Source organism: the organism of the source record quoted next, unplaced genomic scaffold, assembly GCF_019419815.1.
Source record: "Pyrus x bretschneideri cultivar Hongxiangsu unplaced genomic scaffold, Pyrus_bretschneideri_v1 Contig85, whole genome shotgun sequence".
NCBI classification, from domain to species: domain Eukaryota; kingdom Viridiplantae; phylum Streptophyta; class Magnoliopsida; order Rosales; family Rosaceae; genus Pyrus; species Pyrus x bretschneideri.
Window position 1 is genome coordinate 386,737 of NW_025999826.1, and position 17,875 is coordinate 404,611.

The window sequence follows — 17,875 nt, forward strand, 5'->3', positions numbered from 1 at the left end:
TAACCGACGGACTTCTGTCGGGGAAGTTGAAACGGCTAAACACGTGTTTAAAACTTGCAGGTTTACCCGACGAACTTCCTTTGGGTAAAGCCAGTTATCCCATATATTAAACCAAGACTCCTCCATTTCTGTCAATCATTCAAGTTCACTCTCACCCATTTCTCTCTGTCTTTCTCCACCTCTCAGAAAGGTATATCAAATTTATTTTTACATTGTTGTTGTTTTCGTTGTTGTTGTTATAAAATTTTTTTTGTTGTTGTTGTTGTTGGTGTTGTTACTATATGATTATTTTGTTGTTGTTGTTGTTGTTGTTGTCGTACTTGTATTGTTACAATTCATACCTTAAAATATTGTATTTTATTCTCTAAATATGTGAAATGACTATTTTACCTCGAGTGTGTGCCTTAATTAATCGAGCCTCGAGTCGAGATTTATATCCTTGTACTTTCTTAGGTTTTGTAATCTTATTTTTCTTACGTTAGTTTAACGTTGATACCGAATTTTGAATCGAGACCTCAGGAGACCTAATTGTAAAATTAACAATTAGTTAGGGGCAAATTTGTAATTTCACCGGAAAAAAAAAATTTAAATGGGGTTATGCCCACTCCGGCCTCTCTCCCTTCCCATTTTCTGAAAACACGCCTCTCTCTAAGTCTCGAACACTCTCTCTCTCTTTCTAAGCCGAGAGCCTTATCCATACTCTCACCTTCACTCTTTCATCAATCGAACTTGAAAACCATATATTTAGCATCTCTGAGACGAGAGGAACCCGTATGTACCTTTGCATGCATCATTAGAGCGATGGGCAGTGAACTGCCATGGAACCCGTGAGCTTCGAGCTCTAGCTCTTGATCTCAGGTGAGATTCTTGCTCTTCCTTCAATATAAATGTGTTGAAACTGTTTGTTTCTTCGAATTTTGAGCTTGAAAACATGTGCTTTAACTCGATTATACTCTGAACCTGCATGCCCAGCCTCGGCTTTGAATTTTAGCAAGACTGTCGTCGAGTTCAAGGTTGATTTGGGTTCTGCAGTGTTCTTATTTCATTTATTTTTCGATTGGGACTGAATTTGGTGGGGTTTAAACCTGTTTATTCGTGCTATAAACCTCTGTATGTCTCTCGGTGTAATTGCCCAGTTTTCGATCATCTTCTCCGAGCAAACTCCGGCAAGTTTGTGATTTCTGGAGCTCGAGAAAAACTCGAACCAATCTTAGGTATTTAGATACCTTCTTGCATGTTAATTTTAGTTCGAATTTGCTAAGGTTTGACATGCATGCAATGTGTTTCCTATTTCCAGAATCCGGCGAGGGTTTTCAAGGGAAATCTGTCGAGTCCGAGGTAGATTGGACCCCCACTCCTCTTAAATCTGTTCAAAGTAAGTCCCTGAGCCTTTAATTGATGTTTTCTGTGAGTTTTGATGAGAAATTCGTGAGATTTGGGACTGAAATCACCCTCTACAGCCCTCAGTGCAACTTTTGCAGTTTCCAGTGAGGCTCCGGCGGCGGACGGCTGCCCGTGACGATCTACATTAAGTTTAACGGCAGAACCTAGGATTCCGTTAACTCTAACAAAATCATCCAACGGCAAAGGTATATTCCATTAACTGTCTTAAACCTTCACTGCTCTGGCATGTTGCACCGGCAACGATGAGTGTCACGTCTACTCACCAAACTGCGGCAGTGAGTACGACAGCGCACCCACAGTGGCACGTGTTTTCCGGCACGACAGCACCGAGGCGACGCGTGTTGGTGTGTGATCGGAGCACGGCGGCACTTGACAGACCCGAGACCTAACCCCAGGTTTTTTGGTGTTCTAAATCTCGTGGTGCCCTCCGTTTGTGCAAATTCAAAGCCTAAATGGTAGTTTTGGACAATGTTCCATATGTTGATGTTTTAAACTTGTATTAGCTTATATTGAGAGGATCAGAAGGATACAGACAATGAGCCTATTTGTGAGGGATGCTCTGTTTATCTGTGAGTGACCCCTTTGAAAAGCTAAAACATTTGTACGTTATACATACATATACACATACATATACATATACATATACATATACATATATACATACATATATATATATATGCCTAATATGCGGATACATATTAATATTTTAGTTTTTGACGAGACTTGTGATGATATTTGATAATATCTTTGGATCTTTAGTGATCTATTTTCACAACATGGTCATCATGTGATATTTCATATAGCTATCTTCTGTCATAGATTTATTTGCAAGTGATATTTGTCATAGTAAACGCTAAAGGATTGATTATTATTACCGGTCACTAGTACAAAAACATGTTTGTACGACGAAAACTTGCGCGACGCAGCTAAATGCGTCGCGCAAAGTATGTTTGCGTGACACTAAACAAAAAACGTCGCGCAAATGGCCTTTGCGCGACTGCACTTTGCGCGACGCAAATCTTCGTCGCGCAAAGGCCATTTGCGCGACGTTTTGTGCGTCCCGCAAGATTTTGGCGCTAAACAAAGAAAGTTTACCGCTTTTTTTGTTGACTTTGCGTGACGCAGGGCTACATGAGTCGCGCAAAACAGCTTTGCGCGACGTACGTGCACTTACGTCGCGCAAAACATCTTTGCATGACGTATGTGGCGTCACGCAAAACAGCTTTGCGCAACGTACGTGCACTTGCGTCGCGCAAAGATGTTTTGCACGACGCCACATGCGTCACGCAAAGTCAACGACTTTTTTTTCCTTTACTTAGTCAGTTTGGGTGGTAGAAACTGCAAACTAGTTGCAACAACTACCTCCTTCCCCCATCTCTCTTCTAAACGTTCTCCAATTCTCTCCGTTCCTTAATCTATTTGTATCCGGTAAGCAATTTGATTTTGTATATGTAACTTTGAATTGAGAATTCAAACTAAAACTACTAAACTTGTTTTGTACAGGATTTTTGTATACAATTATCATTGAAGAACGAATTTGAAGGTATTTTTTTCATATTGCATATGAGATTTTTGTATATGTACCTTTGCTTACTTGCTATGCCCTTTTTTGGTAATGGTGGAGTTTTGTGAGATTGAATTTTGAAGTAATCTTTATTAATTTTACCTATTAAAAGGAGTGAGATTGTAGATATATTGTTGAAGACTTGTTTGGGCTTCATTTGAATACATTATCGAGGTTAACTTATATATTTACATAGAAGAAATTGTAAGAAATGTTGGTTTCCCCTTGAAATTTCCTTAATTTGTGCTATACGGTTGAATTGAGGGTAAATGCAATGTGTTGCAACTAAGAATTATATAGAAAACCTACAAAAGCCATGATCTTCAATGCTAATCTTATCATCACTATTAAATTCTCAATGCTAAGACAATAGGTTTTAGTTCAATAATGAGCGGGTTGATTTTTGTGAGCATATGCCATACTTATGTAGATAAACAATGGCTATGATTCTCTTATTAAATCCTTTGAACTGGCTATTCCTTTACTATTCATTATGAGTTTTTTTGTTGATTATATATTCATCAAGCCATTCTTAGACAACTTTGTATAATTTTAGGCTGAATCAGAACAATCTAGAGAATCAACTTCTAAGTCAGCACAGCATGAAGAGGTATACTGAAATGTTTGTACATATTTCCGTTTTACAGTATGCACACATTCACACACAAGATGTTGACGTTTTTGAATGTTCTCAACAGCATAAAGAATGGCAAGATGCATGGGATGAGGGAGATAAAATTGAAGTGGAGAAGCAAGGACTTGACGAACATGGTATGTTTTAACATACACTCTCTTTATTCGTCTTCCATGGATGTATCAGTAACCAAAAAGAAATTCCACCAGTTTTGTATGTTTAATATAGAAGTTAAATATTTTGCACTTATATGGATGAGTAATTACAGGTGAATTCTGGGAGAAGCTAAAGTTGATCACTGAGAGAAAGGTATGTCCATATTCGTCTTTGATTTTCTTGATTTTCATGGATATGTGGCGATTGTATTTTTTACATAATATGATTATCTAAGACCATTATATGAAATTTTATATGGTGTCATATTTTGACACAATTTTAATACAAGTAAGTAATTTAGGATTCATTTTTAGTCTCAATCCATTGTAAACTTGAAGACAACCAAAACATCTTTCAATAAGATTTTTTAAAACCAATATCTAGCCAAAATACGCTTACACTTGTGTTCATATTCTAACAGTACATTTATCTCACCACCAAAATTACTCGAGTGTAACTAACTAGAATATGTATATTCTATGATATAATTAGTATAAACAAATAAAAACTAAGGCCATCAACATTATAGTTTACAAGGATTAATATTTTGTATCTATTTTATTTAGTTTCACTAATTATTGTGATTTAATTTATTTGTATGCACATATTTTTGTACATCAATTACAAAATTGTTTTGTGTTGTACGAAGTTAATACAACTTAACTTCGTACACTTTTTTTTTTTCAAGATAAGCTTAGTTTCCCGTTTGAGAGTTAGTTGGATTTTGTGCATGGATGCATAAGCATGCCTGCAGTCCAATTAATTATTGAATTGTCCCATTTTTTGGACAGTTTGGGAATGCATAGTTATGTGTTGTAGTTTGCGGTTCATAGATTAGGTTTCGATAGTGGAAATTTTGGTAACATTTCCTGATGTTCTTCGAGTACACAGTGGATATTATGTATCTACTGCGTGCACTTGAAGAATTGTAAGGAGATGCTGTCGAAATTTGCCCATGTCGAAATTTAATCCATTGGAATTGTAAATTACGGCACATAACTGTGTATTTTTGAATGGGATAGGCCCTTACCGGAGGAATAAGGTGAGAAGACAATAGTTGAAGTTGTACTTTTATTGGGATTGCAGGCAAAATGGACAAACAGTGGATACAGAATCATAATAGATGTGCTATCGAGTACTTGGATGGAATAAATGATTTCATTGAATTCGCAACTAGACACAACCGAGGTTCAACTCATATTCGATGTCCCTGTAGGAAGTGTAACAACTCAATGAGGGAAACATTCGAAAATGTTCGATTTCATTTAGTAAGAAATGGGATGATGGAGACCTATACTACTTGGTATCATCATGGAGAACGATTAGACCAAGCTTCGTCTTCATACATGACACGAGTGGAGACTGTTGAATGTAATGTGGATCCTAATGAACAAGTTATGGATATTCTAAATGATGTTTATCCATATGCTACAACCAACACCAATCAAGAAGGGGGAGATGACGGTCGTCCAACCATGGATAGTGAGGCATTCAAAAACTATGAAAAACTACTGAAAAATGCCAAGCAAGAATTATATCCGGGGTGTGAAAACTTTTCGATGCTCACAGCAATTGTGGAGTTGATGCATGGCAAGATCAAGTTTCGTTTGTCAAACAAATGTTTCGATTACTTTTTAGGAGTTATCAAGAGGATGCTTCCAAAGGACAATTGTTTACCTAATCATAAAAGTGCCCAAAAAGTGTTGAAGGGTCTTGGATTGGGGTATGAAAAAATTCATGCATGTGTAAATAATTGTATATTGTTCTATAAGGAGAACACACAGTTGGATAAATGCCCTGTATGCAATGAGCCAAGGTTTAAAATGACATCACAAAATAGAAAGACCAAGATTCCATAAAAAGTAATGCGTTATCTTCCATTGAAGCCTAGGTTGCAACGATTGTACATGTCGATGCACACCGCTACCGATATGAGATGGCATAAAGAAGGACGAGTAAATGACGATGTTATGAGGCATCCTGCAGATGGAGAAGCATGGAAAGAATTCGATCGAATGTACCCTGATTTTGCAGCTGACCCGCAAAACGTCAGATTAGGACTTGCCACCGGCAGATTTAATCCGTTTGGGGTTCTAAACCAAATCCATAGCACTTGGCCGGTCGTCGTGTTTCCTTATAATCTGCTGCCTTGGAAGTGCATGAAAAAAGAATACATGATGTTAACTCTATTAATTACTGAAGATCCAGGAAAGTCCATTGATGTTTATTTGCGGCCGTTGGTAGATGAGCTAAAAGATTTATGGGAAAACGGTGTTCGTACATATGATAAGTATACTGGGCAAATGTTCACCATGAGAGCAGCAGTGATGTGGACAGTAAACAATTTTCCCGTGTATGCAATGGTTTCTGGGTGGATGACTAAGGGTTATTTGGCATGTCCAATATGCAAGGAGAATGTAACATCGTCTTGGCATGCGAGAAAAGTTTGTTATCTTGGTCATCGTAGATGGCTCCCTTGGGACAACGAGTGGCGTCAGAACGATAAAGCCTTCCACGGCACAAAAGAGACTCGACCAAGACCAAGAGAATGGTCTGGAGATGAGATTTTGGATCAATTAAACCGTTTGGAATTTGGTCATTTTGGCAAAGGGGTCAGTAAGCCCAGACCAACTACACATCTGAACTGGACACACAAGAGTATGTTATTTGAGCTCCCATATTGGTCAAAGTTAAAATTGAGACACAACCTCAATGTTATGCATATTGAGAAAAATGTGTTTGATACTTTGGTCGGGACAATTCTAGACATTGAAGGAAAAACAAAAGACACGGTTGAAGCTCGCCTTGATTTGGAACAAATGGGCATTAGGCCATCCTTATGGATGAACAAAGTTGGTGGTACATTGAAGAAAGGCCATCCTTTTTTTACAGTTAATCCGAATGGGAAGAAAGAGTTTTTCAACTTTATTTCTTCTGTAAAGTTTCCAGATGGGTATGCTTCCAATATCTCGCGTTGCGTGAACGTGAGAGGGTGTAAATTTTCAAACATGAAGAGTCATGATTGTCATGTGATACTCCAACGCCTTCTACCAGTTGGTATTCGACACTTATTGCCTCTTGATGTGGTGAAACCAATCATGTTGTTGTCTAGATTTTTTTCACAATTGACTGCAAGGTGTTTGCGGAAGTCGGATGTTAAACAATTGCAGGACGACATTGTGAACGTCTTATGCAAGTTCGAACAGATATTTCCTCCAGCTTTCTTTACAAGTATGATTCACGTGATGATTCACTTGCCAGATGAGGCATTGCTTGCTGGACCAGTCAATTGCCGATGGATGTATCCAATAGAAAGGTACTTAATTAAGCGTATATATATATAACAGATTAATGATCAACGAACGCTTTGAATAATTTGTAGCATACCTTTTATTTGTGTAGATATCTTGGTGAGTTGAAAAAGTGTGTCCGAAATAGGGCAAAGCCCGAAGGATCACTTGTGGAGGCATGGGTCGCATATGAGTCACTTACTTTTTGTGCAATGTATCTTCAAGATGTTGAGACAGCTTTCAATCGTCCTCAACGCAATAATGACGGTGGTGTCAGAAAAGAGAAACTATATATTTTTGCCCAAATTGCGCGACCATTCGGCGAGCCTGTAAAAGGCGAATCGTTTACCAAAAAAGACATGGAGGTAGCGCATTGGTTCATACTCAACAATTGTGATGAGGTTTTGCCATACCTTGAAGAGCATGAACGGTTGATGAAGCGGGAACATCCTTCACATTTATATGCCAAGAAGCACCGTGAATTGTTTCCTTCATGGTTTCACGAACATGTAAGTTGTATGTGTTTTGAATTCAGCATATTTTCCAACTTGTTCATCCCTGTCTTCAAATTTGGTTACACTAACAAGTTAACTTTTTGTATATGTTATATTAGATGAACAAATTGAAGGAATTGAATTCACCCTCTTACGATGAAGAATTATATAACTTGGCAAGAGGACCGCTTCACGTTGAATTGTTCTCAGGTTGTCATGTCAACGGGATCAAGTTCTTGGGGGCAACACGTGATGACAAGTCGTCTACTCAAAATAGTGGTGTCCACGTCCCGGGTGCGGGCGACAGTGAAGACATTGATTTTTATGGTAAACTAACTAGTGTAGTACAATTGCTTTACAAAGACAGGTGTCAAGTGATACTGTTTAAGTGTCTTTGGATTGATACAAACCCACATAACTGAACGAGTGTTAAGCGAGACCATGGTTTACTATCAATAAACACTACCAGACGTTGGTACGATGAAGGCCCATACATTTTGGCAACTATGGCGAAACAAATATTCTTCCTAGACGACCCTAAAGCCGGCAATGGTTGGAAAGTTGTTCAGAAGATTGATCGAAGAGGGCTATATGATATTCCGGAACTAAATCAAGATGACAACGACGACAACATCGCTGACCAACAGTTATCATCTTTGATAAAAATTGGTGAAGAAACACTCCGAGATACTAATGTTGTCCAAGAACCGTTTGAAGTAGTTGGAGTTCCCGAATTCGAAATACCAATAGAGTCAATTTCAATTGACCTTGGTGATCTGCCACGATACAATGCACCGGAAGAGGCAAATGAAGATGAGGATGAATGGAAATCCGAAAATGATAGTAGTGAGGATAGCGAGAGTTATTATTGTAGTTCAGATGAGGATTAATATAAACTTGTAAAGGAAAAACCAGGAGATTGAGGAGAGGCAAAGTCAAACTAAAAAAAGGCACGGGAAGAATCTGATCGTGATCGTTTGAAGGTATTCTCCATTTTTACTTCGATTTGTTTCAAGCAGTTTTGATAGGCAACTTATCTAAAAGTTAAGCTATATAAATAAAATACAATGTTGATAGTTTGTAATTATTTTTTACCAGTCTGAACAATGAAGTAGAAGTTATTTACACTTGTTATAGGTTCTATTTATGCAAATATGCTAGTATTCATGCTTATTCGGTTTTGAAGCTGCATTTTGTTTTAGCATGTAGTCATTTGCTTTTATTATGAATTGACCTGTTCATTTTGGATTCACTTCATTTGGATCAGGTGTATATGTCCACATAGGCTAAATTATTCAGAGTTCTATGTATTTACTTAAGTTTGTTCACAAATGGTTACTTTTAAAGATATTTGTCCTGGAAACTGATTGGCATTCGGTTACTTACAGGTTAAAAAGGCCTTAAAGGGGGTGAAGGTAGCACTTTCTCATCCTGAGGATAGGTCTTATACAATCACAGGGGTCTCGGTGGAACCCCTGGCAAGCTGATGTGAGTCTTATAATCTTTACGTTACGTTTATGCTTATATCTTGTTTATATGTATATACGTTGTTACCGCACTTGATTCGCTTGAAATGTAGAACAGGAATTTTCACGCTCATTATCTACTTTCGTTTAACTATTTTGATTGAATTTGCAATATCATACATCATAAAGAGTAAAAATGAAAACAAAATGAAATTGGGTTATGACAGTGTTCCATGGCAACATAATGTTCATAACTTATCATCCATGTTTGCGTTTTAGGTTCACTCTAGAAGATCAAAGTAGAAATTCAGTAGTATAGTATTATCGCGAAAGGTACAATATTGTGTTGAGGGATGTGGCAATGCATGCATTTCAATGTGGGAGCGATTCAAAATCCAACCATAGTGCAATTGAACTGGGCATATTCAATGTTTTTCGTCATTGGCACTTTTCTTCTGTCTTCCTTTTGTGTCACATCAGTTGATTCGTTCTGATCTAGCTTTTGTGCTTCTTGGAACTGAAGGCATTCAAGTTAGGATTAACGATGATGATTTTCAATCATATATGCTGATATTGAAGGGCCAGGCATGTTTATTTTTTGGCATAAGCTGTAATTTAGTCTTTCGCTCCTATCGTTTGAATATTTTTGAGATATTTACTGAGCTACGATCTTGGCCTTGCAGCTGGCACTCCTTATGAGAATGGTGTTTTCCGCATGAAGTTGTTATTGTCCAGGGACTTTCAACACCCTCCTCCTAAAGGTTTGTTTGTTATGATCATAAATGATGTAATTGATAACACTATCATTTAAGTGGACATGTTATATTTCTGTTCCCTCATTCTGTTTGGAATGCGTGATCGTAGACAACTGAAGATGTTTTTGTTGATGAAAGGCCTATATATGGTAGAACTCTTTTAGTCCCTATTTGGATTATAATTTCTGGAAAATGATTGTTGTAGGCTACTTCCTGACGAAGATTTTCCATCCAAACAATGGTGAGATTTGTGTCAACACCTTGAAAAAGGATTGGAATCCAAGTCTTGGATTACGACATGTTCTGATTGTAGGTTCCCTTGATGGTTCAGTTATATTCTTTCATTTCTGCTTATTCATCTGAGAATTTTGTGTTCTCTTACAAACTCAAGTTGTCTTGGCTCCGTGCTTTGTGATAACAGGTAGTTAGATGTCTATTTATTGAACCATTTCCAGAATCAGCATTGAATGAACAGGCAGGCAATACTCTTTTATCGTTCAAAATTTATTAACACCAAGAGGCCCAGACCTATTTACTAGTATCTAGGTTGTTTTTTTATGTGACTTGCTTGGCATGTGAATCAAACATGAAAATCATGTTCAAACACGTGTTAGCAGTGTCCTTGTGTCTGAATGGTTTTTCTGGGGCTGCCCAATGCCCAATGTGTTTGTCCACAAACTGTAGGTGCTTGGTTGTTCCCTTAAGACACAGGAACCCAATTATAGTATGACAAATATAGTTCAACATACACCAATTTTTCTCTGCTTTTTGAACAGCTCTTGAAACAGCTGATGTTATTTCTGCAAGACATGTTGCTTAATGAAGTTTCTTGGAGTCTTGGATTAAGAGTAATTATGTTTTTTTTTTTTTTGGTCCCCGTTGAAAAGATAAATTCATATGTCATTGCGATATCTCTGCAGTTCTTTTCATTTTGGATGTACCTCTACTTTTAAGCTGTTGGATTTGAATTTACTATCATGTTTAAGTAATGGATGTTAGAATTAGAGGTGCATGCTCTTGTTTGCTGCTTTGCTCCTACAATCCCATGCACATTTTTCATCTTGCTAAGGTGAATTAGTGCAGGCCGTAAGATGTCCTGGATTTATGATGATTAATGGGTTTGTTACTCGGTGCAGTGAGTATATTATTGATTTGATGGGTGCACCTGGAACACTAATTCCTGCTGAGGTGCCTACTAGTCAGCTCCCGAATTCTTTCATTGCCATAAGGAGCTTTCAAGATGCCACCGAAATGCCCAAAGATGTGTGTTTGGCTCAAGCTGAGGGCAGTGGAATGTTAGCAGTTCCTTCTGATCTTGACATAGTTTCTAGAGCTGGCAGCTCACGGTCAGAAGAAGCATCATATGCAGGCATTCAAACAAAAGATGATAGAAGAATCGTTGTTGACGAAAACCAAATGGAGAGTTCTAGCAGTGATATGGGGACTCCCCTTAGATCACTTCGTAAATCATGTGAAAGTTCATCGAGTACAACTGAAAAAGCCACATCTGCACAGAAAAGGAAAGTGAAAAATGTATCAAAGTATGTCATCAGTGCGGCAAAGAACCCAGAGTTTGCACAAAAACTACATGCTGTCTTGTTGGAAAGTGGTGCATCACCTCCTGCAGATTTATTTTCGGATATGAATCCTCAATATCTGCATGAAGACAAGTTGCTTGGTCAAATGAATGCAGATGGGAAACTTGTAGATGATGGGATTCATAATTATTTGGTCCAATTATTATCAGGCAATGAGCTGTCCACTCAAACTGCTGCTGAAGTGAGCTATGCCAATTTTGATAACTTGCTGAAAGATCACCACGGCGCTGATTCATGAGCTCCCCACGGAGCTGAACAACCCGGTTATGCGAAGAAGACGCATACCGGTCTTGAAGAGTGCGCCACGCATCAGCAGCGCAGACTTTGTTCACAATAACAGAGAGAACGTTAGGAGTTAAGGAACTCGCCAACCAAGAAAGGACCAGTTGATCTTGCTGTATCCAAGCCTCATACAGCGGATTAACCGTATCAGTCAATGTGCCATCAGCATCGGACAGAAAAGCAGGTGGACAAACGGTAGAGCCGTCCACAAAGGGAAGTAGACCACGGCTACGAAGGAGAGGAAGGAATTGGGCCCTCCAGAGAGGGTAATTGGTACGGTCTAATTTAATGGTCAAAAAAGTGGTGACATTGGGGTGGGAGATGGGATGTGCAGCGGGTAAAGCCATTGAGATGGGAGAAAGGTCTGAGTCGTTGGACAGAAAGAGGATGATACCAAGATAGAAAATAAAGATTGAGTATAATATTACTCGGATACGTTTCCTTCTGTATATTCATCCTTATATAGAGATTACAAAAGAGAGTTTGATGTAGAACAAACTCTTGTATAATAAACAGATAATACAAGTGATAATTACAAGTGATAAATGGATTAATCCAAACTACAAAAATCAGATAAGTTCACAGCTAGGACTTATCAACATCTTTTAAATATTCTGGCATTTGTTGCGGCTGCTGTTGCGTTTGTTGCGGCTTCTGTTGGCCAGAGGAAATATTTGAATTTCCTCTTGGCGGGCTGGATGGTTTATCAGTCACTATGAGAGGTATCCCGCACTAGGGGAAGTTGCAGAGTGGGAAATTCTATGGGAGGATCTTCAGATTGGTGAACGCATTGGCATTGGTAAGCACAGGTTCAGAATTTTGTTGCTTAAATTTGGAATACTTTGTAAAAATAGGTTCAATATAATTTCTGGTTTTGTAGGTTCCTATGGCGAGGTATATCATGCAGATTGGAATGGCACTGTAAGGGTTATTCATCTTATACTTTCCCATATTTTCTTTGTATCTCTAGCTCTCAAAGTGTTTGTATGATTCTCAAACATCGATATTTTGTCAATAATCGTTGAGATGTCTGTACTTTGAACTGTGATACTTTTCTAAACGTTAATGCTTAATATGTTGGTTGCTCATGGCATGAGACTTGTTATTATTATAATTCTGGAATATGGCTGCTATTGGGTTCTATTATTTACAAATTGTTTATTGGCCTGTGTTGACTTTTTGCATGACAGGAAGTAGCTGTGAAAAAGTTTTTAGATCAAGATTTTTCTGGTGATGCATTAGTTCAGTTTAAATGTGAAGTAAGCTCACGCCTGCTTTTATCTCAATTGTTATAGAAACCAAAAGATGCATATGCCAACTATGGATAATATTATTACACATGACTATGCAACTGATCTCGCTCCCAAAATACACAGCAAAACTGTCAGAAAAATGGACGTGAAGACGGAGGAGCAGAGCACGAAGAGGAAGAGGCACTAAGCAGGTTTTTTTTTTTTTTTTTAAATTTATTTATAATTTACTCACTTTCCTAAACTTTATGCTTAAATTTGGAAATTATAATCTTTTTTATCATATTTTTTTCTTCATCTGTTGGGTTTTTTTTTTGCAGGATCTATGTACCATGGGTCCCCTTTGTTACTCTCACTTCTCGGGCCACTCACAGTCAAACGGTACCGTTCCAGCTAAAGCTTTTCCCTTTTTAAATTTTGTTCCCATTGGCATTACTCTGTGATTTATGTTGGGTCTTGATTGGTTGCAATGAATCCCAATCAAGTGAATGTGAAATTTTGGTGGTTGATTTTTTTTCTTTTATGTTTTTCAGTTGGTAATTTGTTGAATATTTTGATTGGTGCTGCAGAATTGAAGGGCAACCTAATCATCTTCTCTGCAGGTAAGAATTATCTTGTATCTTTTCCGTAGTTCTCTCTATGTGCCGCCCAATCTACGAATTCATGTGCTACATGATTTGTTTTCCTTTGTTGTTGATATGGACTTAAAGAAGATCTTGAAAGCTCTAAATTGCAGCACGACCACGCTCTATAATTTATCATGATAGTACATTCTAGTCAATGTTGTGAATTTGTATTGCAGTAATATGATTTGTTGGATTTTTCTTACTTTTAAGTTTTGATTTGATTTTACTTGATAACTTACCAAACTGAATAAAACTGCACAGGCTCAATTGTGACAACAAATTCAGCTTTATGTTGTATCACTCTGTCACGTTATACATTCCAATAATTTAGAGTTCCTTAGTTTTCTTTCGTTGTTTGACTTATTTTGAATATCTAGAAAAGTTCATCGGCAAATTTTTACTTTTTCAGAAATAGTGCTTATCGGGGTTATGTCGGAAAGGTCTTAAGCCTCTGAAGGATATGGCTGTCCATGGAATATGGAAGGAAGTTGAATCATCTGCTGTAAGTTACTTTCAAGCATATTACTGAAGATGTTATATGCGTACATGCAGAGGCATTCACAAACAATGCAGCAGACAGTCTAGCCAGCTCTATTGCAAAACTAGTACACCAGTTTCTTGGGTTTGGTAGCTCATTGGTATCGAAAGTGATGGAATTATCATATCGTCGATGTTTACGACAGCTTACAGGGTGTTGTGGATGTGGTGGACCTCGAAATACATTAGGGGCAGACGACGAGAAGCAGAAGTGTGAAACATTGAATTTTTCTTTACATTGTTTCTGTTCTTATTTTCCATTTAGCAGTTTGTTAAAACATCAGTCCCATAAGTAAATGTACAATTTTAACAAATTGAGCATTCTCGCAATCAACTTATAGCTGATGTGATGAAGAACGATGAAAATCTGATGCATTTGGAATAACATTTCTCAAATGTAACATGACTGTCTTAAAAAAAAATTCCGAGTAAATTATTCTCGTCTGTAAAACTAGAGCAGTGGTGGAAGCTGCCAAGCAGTAAGATGAAATTCCAAAAAAAACAGAAGACCATCCAAAATCAGCTCGAACGATGTTCTCACAGGCCTCTGCAAAAAATAAATTCAGAACATGAGAAGAGGTACATAAAGAAAATACTTAAGAATCCAAAACAACAAAGACATCATATGAGTTAATAGTCACATGAGAAGGAAGTTTGAAAGACAAACTAGGTAAGCAACAAGTGTAAAAATAAGAACAAATAAACCTCCATCGACAACATTATACCCTTGTGAAGAGATGACCCTTGTTTGGTTTGGGCCGTAGATCCTTGTCTACATTCTGAAATCTAGAAATCTAGTAAAAACCAAACAGAAAGTTGGAGAATTTAATAAATTTTTCTCTTCCCTTTCAGTTTATCCATCATTGGTGAAGCAAACAAAACAAACAAATGGTTGAGTAAACAAAACAAACAAATGGTTGAGTAAAAAATCATCAAAATCGGAGTTAAAACTACCGTTAAATCGTTATTTTTCATTTATAACCGTTGAAAAGTTTTGTCGCGTTACTTGATCTCTAAATGTTTTTTTTTTTTGCTATTTTTGGCGTATGCGATCTCGAAGCATATACAAACAAGTTTGACGGTTGGATCGTTGAAACTAGTTTCGTACAATGTGTTTCCCATCAAAATGGTAGATTTACTAACACTTAGAGTTTATTAATACTTTCATTAAGTATAACATAAGATTTTGTGGTATCCACTTGTGTAAATACTTTAAATTGACGATCGAATTAGTTCATTGGATTCATATAGGGTCAAGGAGTGTAACTGTAAAAAAATCATCAAAATCGGAGTTAAAACTACCGTTAAATCGTTATTTTTCATTTATAACCGTCGAAAAGTTTTGTCACGTTACTTGATCTCTAAATGTTTTTTTTTTTGCTATTTTTGGCGTATGCGATATCGAAGCATATACAAACAAGTTTGACGGTTGGATCGTTGAAACTAGTTTCGTACAATGTGTTTCCCATCAAGTGCAATGGTATATGTATTTACTAAGTAGATTTTAATTTATTTATTTTGTACTTATAACACTTAAGAAATTAAATGATATATATGTAAAAAAAATTATTATGGGTTTTTTTTAGAATAATATATTATTGTGGGGTTTATGTGAAATAAAAATTGAACTTGAAAGGAGTAAAGTCACATTTTTGGTAATTTTTTAATACTTAAAAAAAAAAAAAAAAACCTTGCGCGACGCTTTAATCGTCGTGCAAAACCACTTTGCATGACGTCAAATTGTACACCTACGTCACGCCAATTGATAATTTTGGCGGTCCATAGCGAAAAATAGGCGTTTTTTTTTCAATTTTTCCAAGTTTTGCAACCATATACCCTATCCTCTTTTCCTCTCGGTTTTTCTTTCCGTAGACCTCTTTTCCTCAAATTGCAGACCTCTTTTCCTCTTCCTCTTGCTTAAATTGCAGACTTTCCTCTCGCTCAAATTGCAAATCAAATTGCAGGAGTAAAGTCCTGCGTCTCCTCTATCTCTTCCCTCTTGCTCATCTCTCCTCTTCGCAACCTTGATCCCCAAATCTTTAACCCAGACTTGTCTTCCTTCTCTCTTTCCCATAGACTTCTCTCTTCCTTCTCGTTCTAAACGACGGGTAGCCACACGAATCTCGAAGCCGACGGGAATCAAGTCCCAAAATCAAGGTAAGGGTTTGTGATTTGCGATGGGTTTTTGTTATTTAGGGATTAGGGTGAAATTGCATGTTGATTTCTGAGTACTTAGAAAACTAGAGAGCCCAGAGTTGTTTCGTTTTGTGATTGAAAAACAAATTTATTTAAGGGGGAACGACTTGTCCCCATTTACCACCACCCGCACACCCCTGTTTAGTCCCCTGCCTTATTGAATTGAATTTGTGCTCAAATGTTTATTGTTATTTCAATCGAATTATGAATCGAATTTTTTAGTAATGATTATTGTTATTTGAATCATTGTTGTTATTTGACATCATAGGAAAAAAAGAAGATTTAAAAGTGGAAATTTGGTATTTTTAATTTGTTTTTCCTGTGCTTTCTGGATGAATAAACACGAGCTTCATGTTTTTAATTTGTGGTTGTAGTGAATTCTGGATGAATAAACACGGGCTTCATGTCTTTTTCATACATAAACAATTTATTTGTAATGAATTTCTACAGGACCAGAATGTGAACTAATTGGGATTATTGGTCAATCTACATTCTACAGAGACTGGTGAAGTTTACACTTGGGGTTGGAAAGAGTGTGTTCCCTCTGGGAATCTTATCGGTGACCTGGGTATGGTGGAACATCTCCAAAAGGATACTACAGGGAATCAAAGTTCATTACCAGCTGAACAAGGTATTTCTGTAACCTGGGTATATTTGGAAAAACATGCACGGAGGCCTTTTCGATTGTACTAGATCAATGTGATTAAGACCTTATTGTCTTATACAGCCATTGTATAGCCATTTAGCACAATTTCAATTATTTTGAATCATAATTTGTGATTGTATAGCCATTAAGCATTTGGGTTTAAGATGATTTGAGAAAACCAATTGCATTTAGAAGCGAACTTGTCATTAGTCAGAAAAAATTGAGTTATTGTCCAATGCCATGTGAAGTAGAATTGACTAACTTTAGATAATTGGCATTTTAATTTCTAAGTTGTAGCAGTGTAGTGTGTGTTTCAGTTTCGGCATGTGAAACTTTTCGTTCCATTGTTATGACATTGGTTTAATTAGACCTTTGCACAATTTCTTTTTGTTACGTATTTCTCATCAAGAACTTGGTGGTTGAACCTTGAAATCCTATATTCCATTAAGCAAATATTATAAAAGCTGAAAGGTATTCTTTCAGCATTTTGTGTGGCATGCTTTTAAGCCTTTTACCTTCTTTTTAGCGAGAAAAGATTTATGCTTTCGCCTTTTGTTTTCTATTCTTTTGTTAAATTTCTTACTGATAAGTTTGTCTTTCAAATGATGTTGAGTTGAATGTTTTCTTCAAAAAGTGTATAGATGTCGTAGTTGATCACTCGTCATAGGAATGTGACCAATGCGCCTCCCGCATTATCAGCATTTACTGCTCCATCTATGAGTGCTCCATTGATTGGGGAGCCTACACCCCTTACTGAGGCTACTGTTACGGCATCCCAGGTGCCTGTATCATCGACGTCATCAGTGTCGGTTCAGTCGCTCAGTGCACGGCGGCCTCACCGGCACCGCCGCGATTTGGAGCCTTCTGTTCACACTTCCTCATCATCCAGAGTTAAGGATGGGGGCTCCCAGCCAGGTAGTTTTTTTTTCCTAATTCTCACTACGTTGTATTTTTTTTTCATTTTAAAACTATTATTT

The 17,875-nt window shown here is 37.3% G+C and overlaps 1 protein-coding gene and 3 long non-coding RNA genes across 6 annotated transcripts; all 4 read left to right on the forward strand.

The window, feature by feature from the left end:
• Positions 1-638: 638 nt before the first annotated feature.
• Positions 639-2,276, forward strand: LOC103942029. The gene is made up of 4 exons (XR_666569.3): positions 639-858; positions 1,137-1,214; positions 1,298-1,375; positions 1,461-2,276. It is a non-coding gene; the product is annotated as an uncharacterized LOC103942029 (long non-coding RNA).
• Positions 2,277-3,437: 1,161 nt separating this feature from the next.
• On the forward strand, positions 3,438-9,660 carry LOC103942032. Of its 3 annotated transcripts, XR_007255286.1 has the most exons (8): positions 3,438-3,578; positions 3,667-3,739; positions 3,871-3,911; positions 4,845-7,074; positions 7,161-7,557; positions 7,662-8,525; positions 8,931-9,030; positions 9,532-9,660. XR_007255286.1 is itself a non-coding variant. In XM_048576118.1 (6 exons), exons 4-6 carry the CDS (start codon positions 5,624-5,626, stop codon positions 7,962-7,964), a joined length of 2,151 nt encoding a protein of 716 aa, XP_048432075.1. In that variant the 5' UTR covers positions 3,438-3,578; positions 3,667-3,739; positions 3,871-3,911; positions 4,845-5,623; the 3' UTR covers positions 7,965-8,527. The 3 variants fall into 3 exon arrangements, 1 of the variants encoding a protein (XP_048432075.1); XM_048576118.1 differs by lacking the exons at positions 8,931-9,030; positions 9,532-9,660 and having other exon boundaries at positions 7,662-8,527; XR_007255287.1 differs by lacking the exons at positions 4,845-7,074; positions 7,161-7,557; positions 7,662-8,525 and having other exon boundaries at positions 9,532-9,546.
• Positions 9,661-9,703: 43 nt separating this feature from the next.
• Positions 9,704-10,236, forward strand: LOC125473403. Its single transcript, XR_007255297.1, has 3 exons — positions 9,704-9,769; positions 9,969-10,072; positions 10,185-10,236. It is a non-coding gene; the product is annotated as an uncharacterized LOC125473403 (long non-coding RNA).
• Positions 10,237-15,986: 5,750 nt separating this feature from the next.
• Positions 15,987-17,039, forward strand: LOC125473402. Its single transcript, XR_007255296.1, has 2 exons — positions 15,987-16,213; positions 16,703-17,039. It is a non-coding gene; the product is annotated as an uncharacterized LOC125473402 (long non-coding RNA).
• Positions 17,040-17,875: the final 836 nt, after the last annotated feature.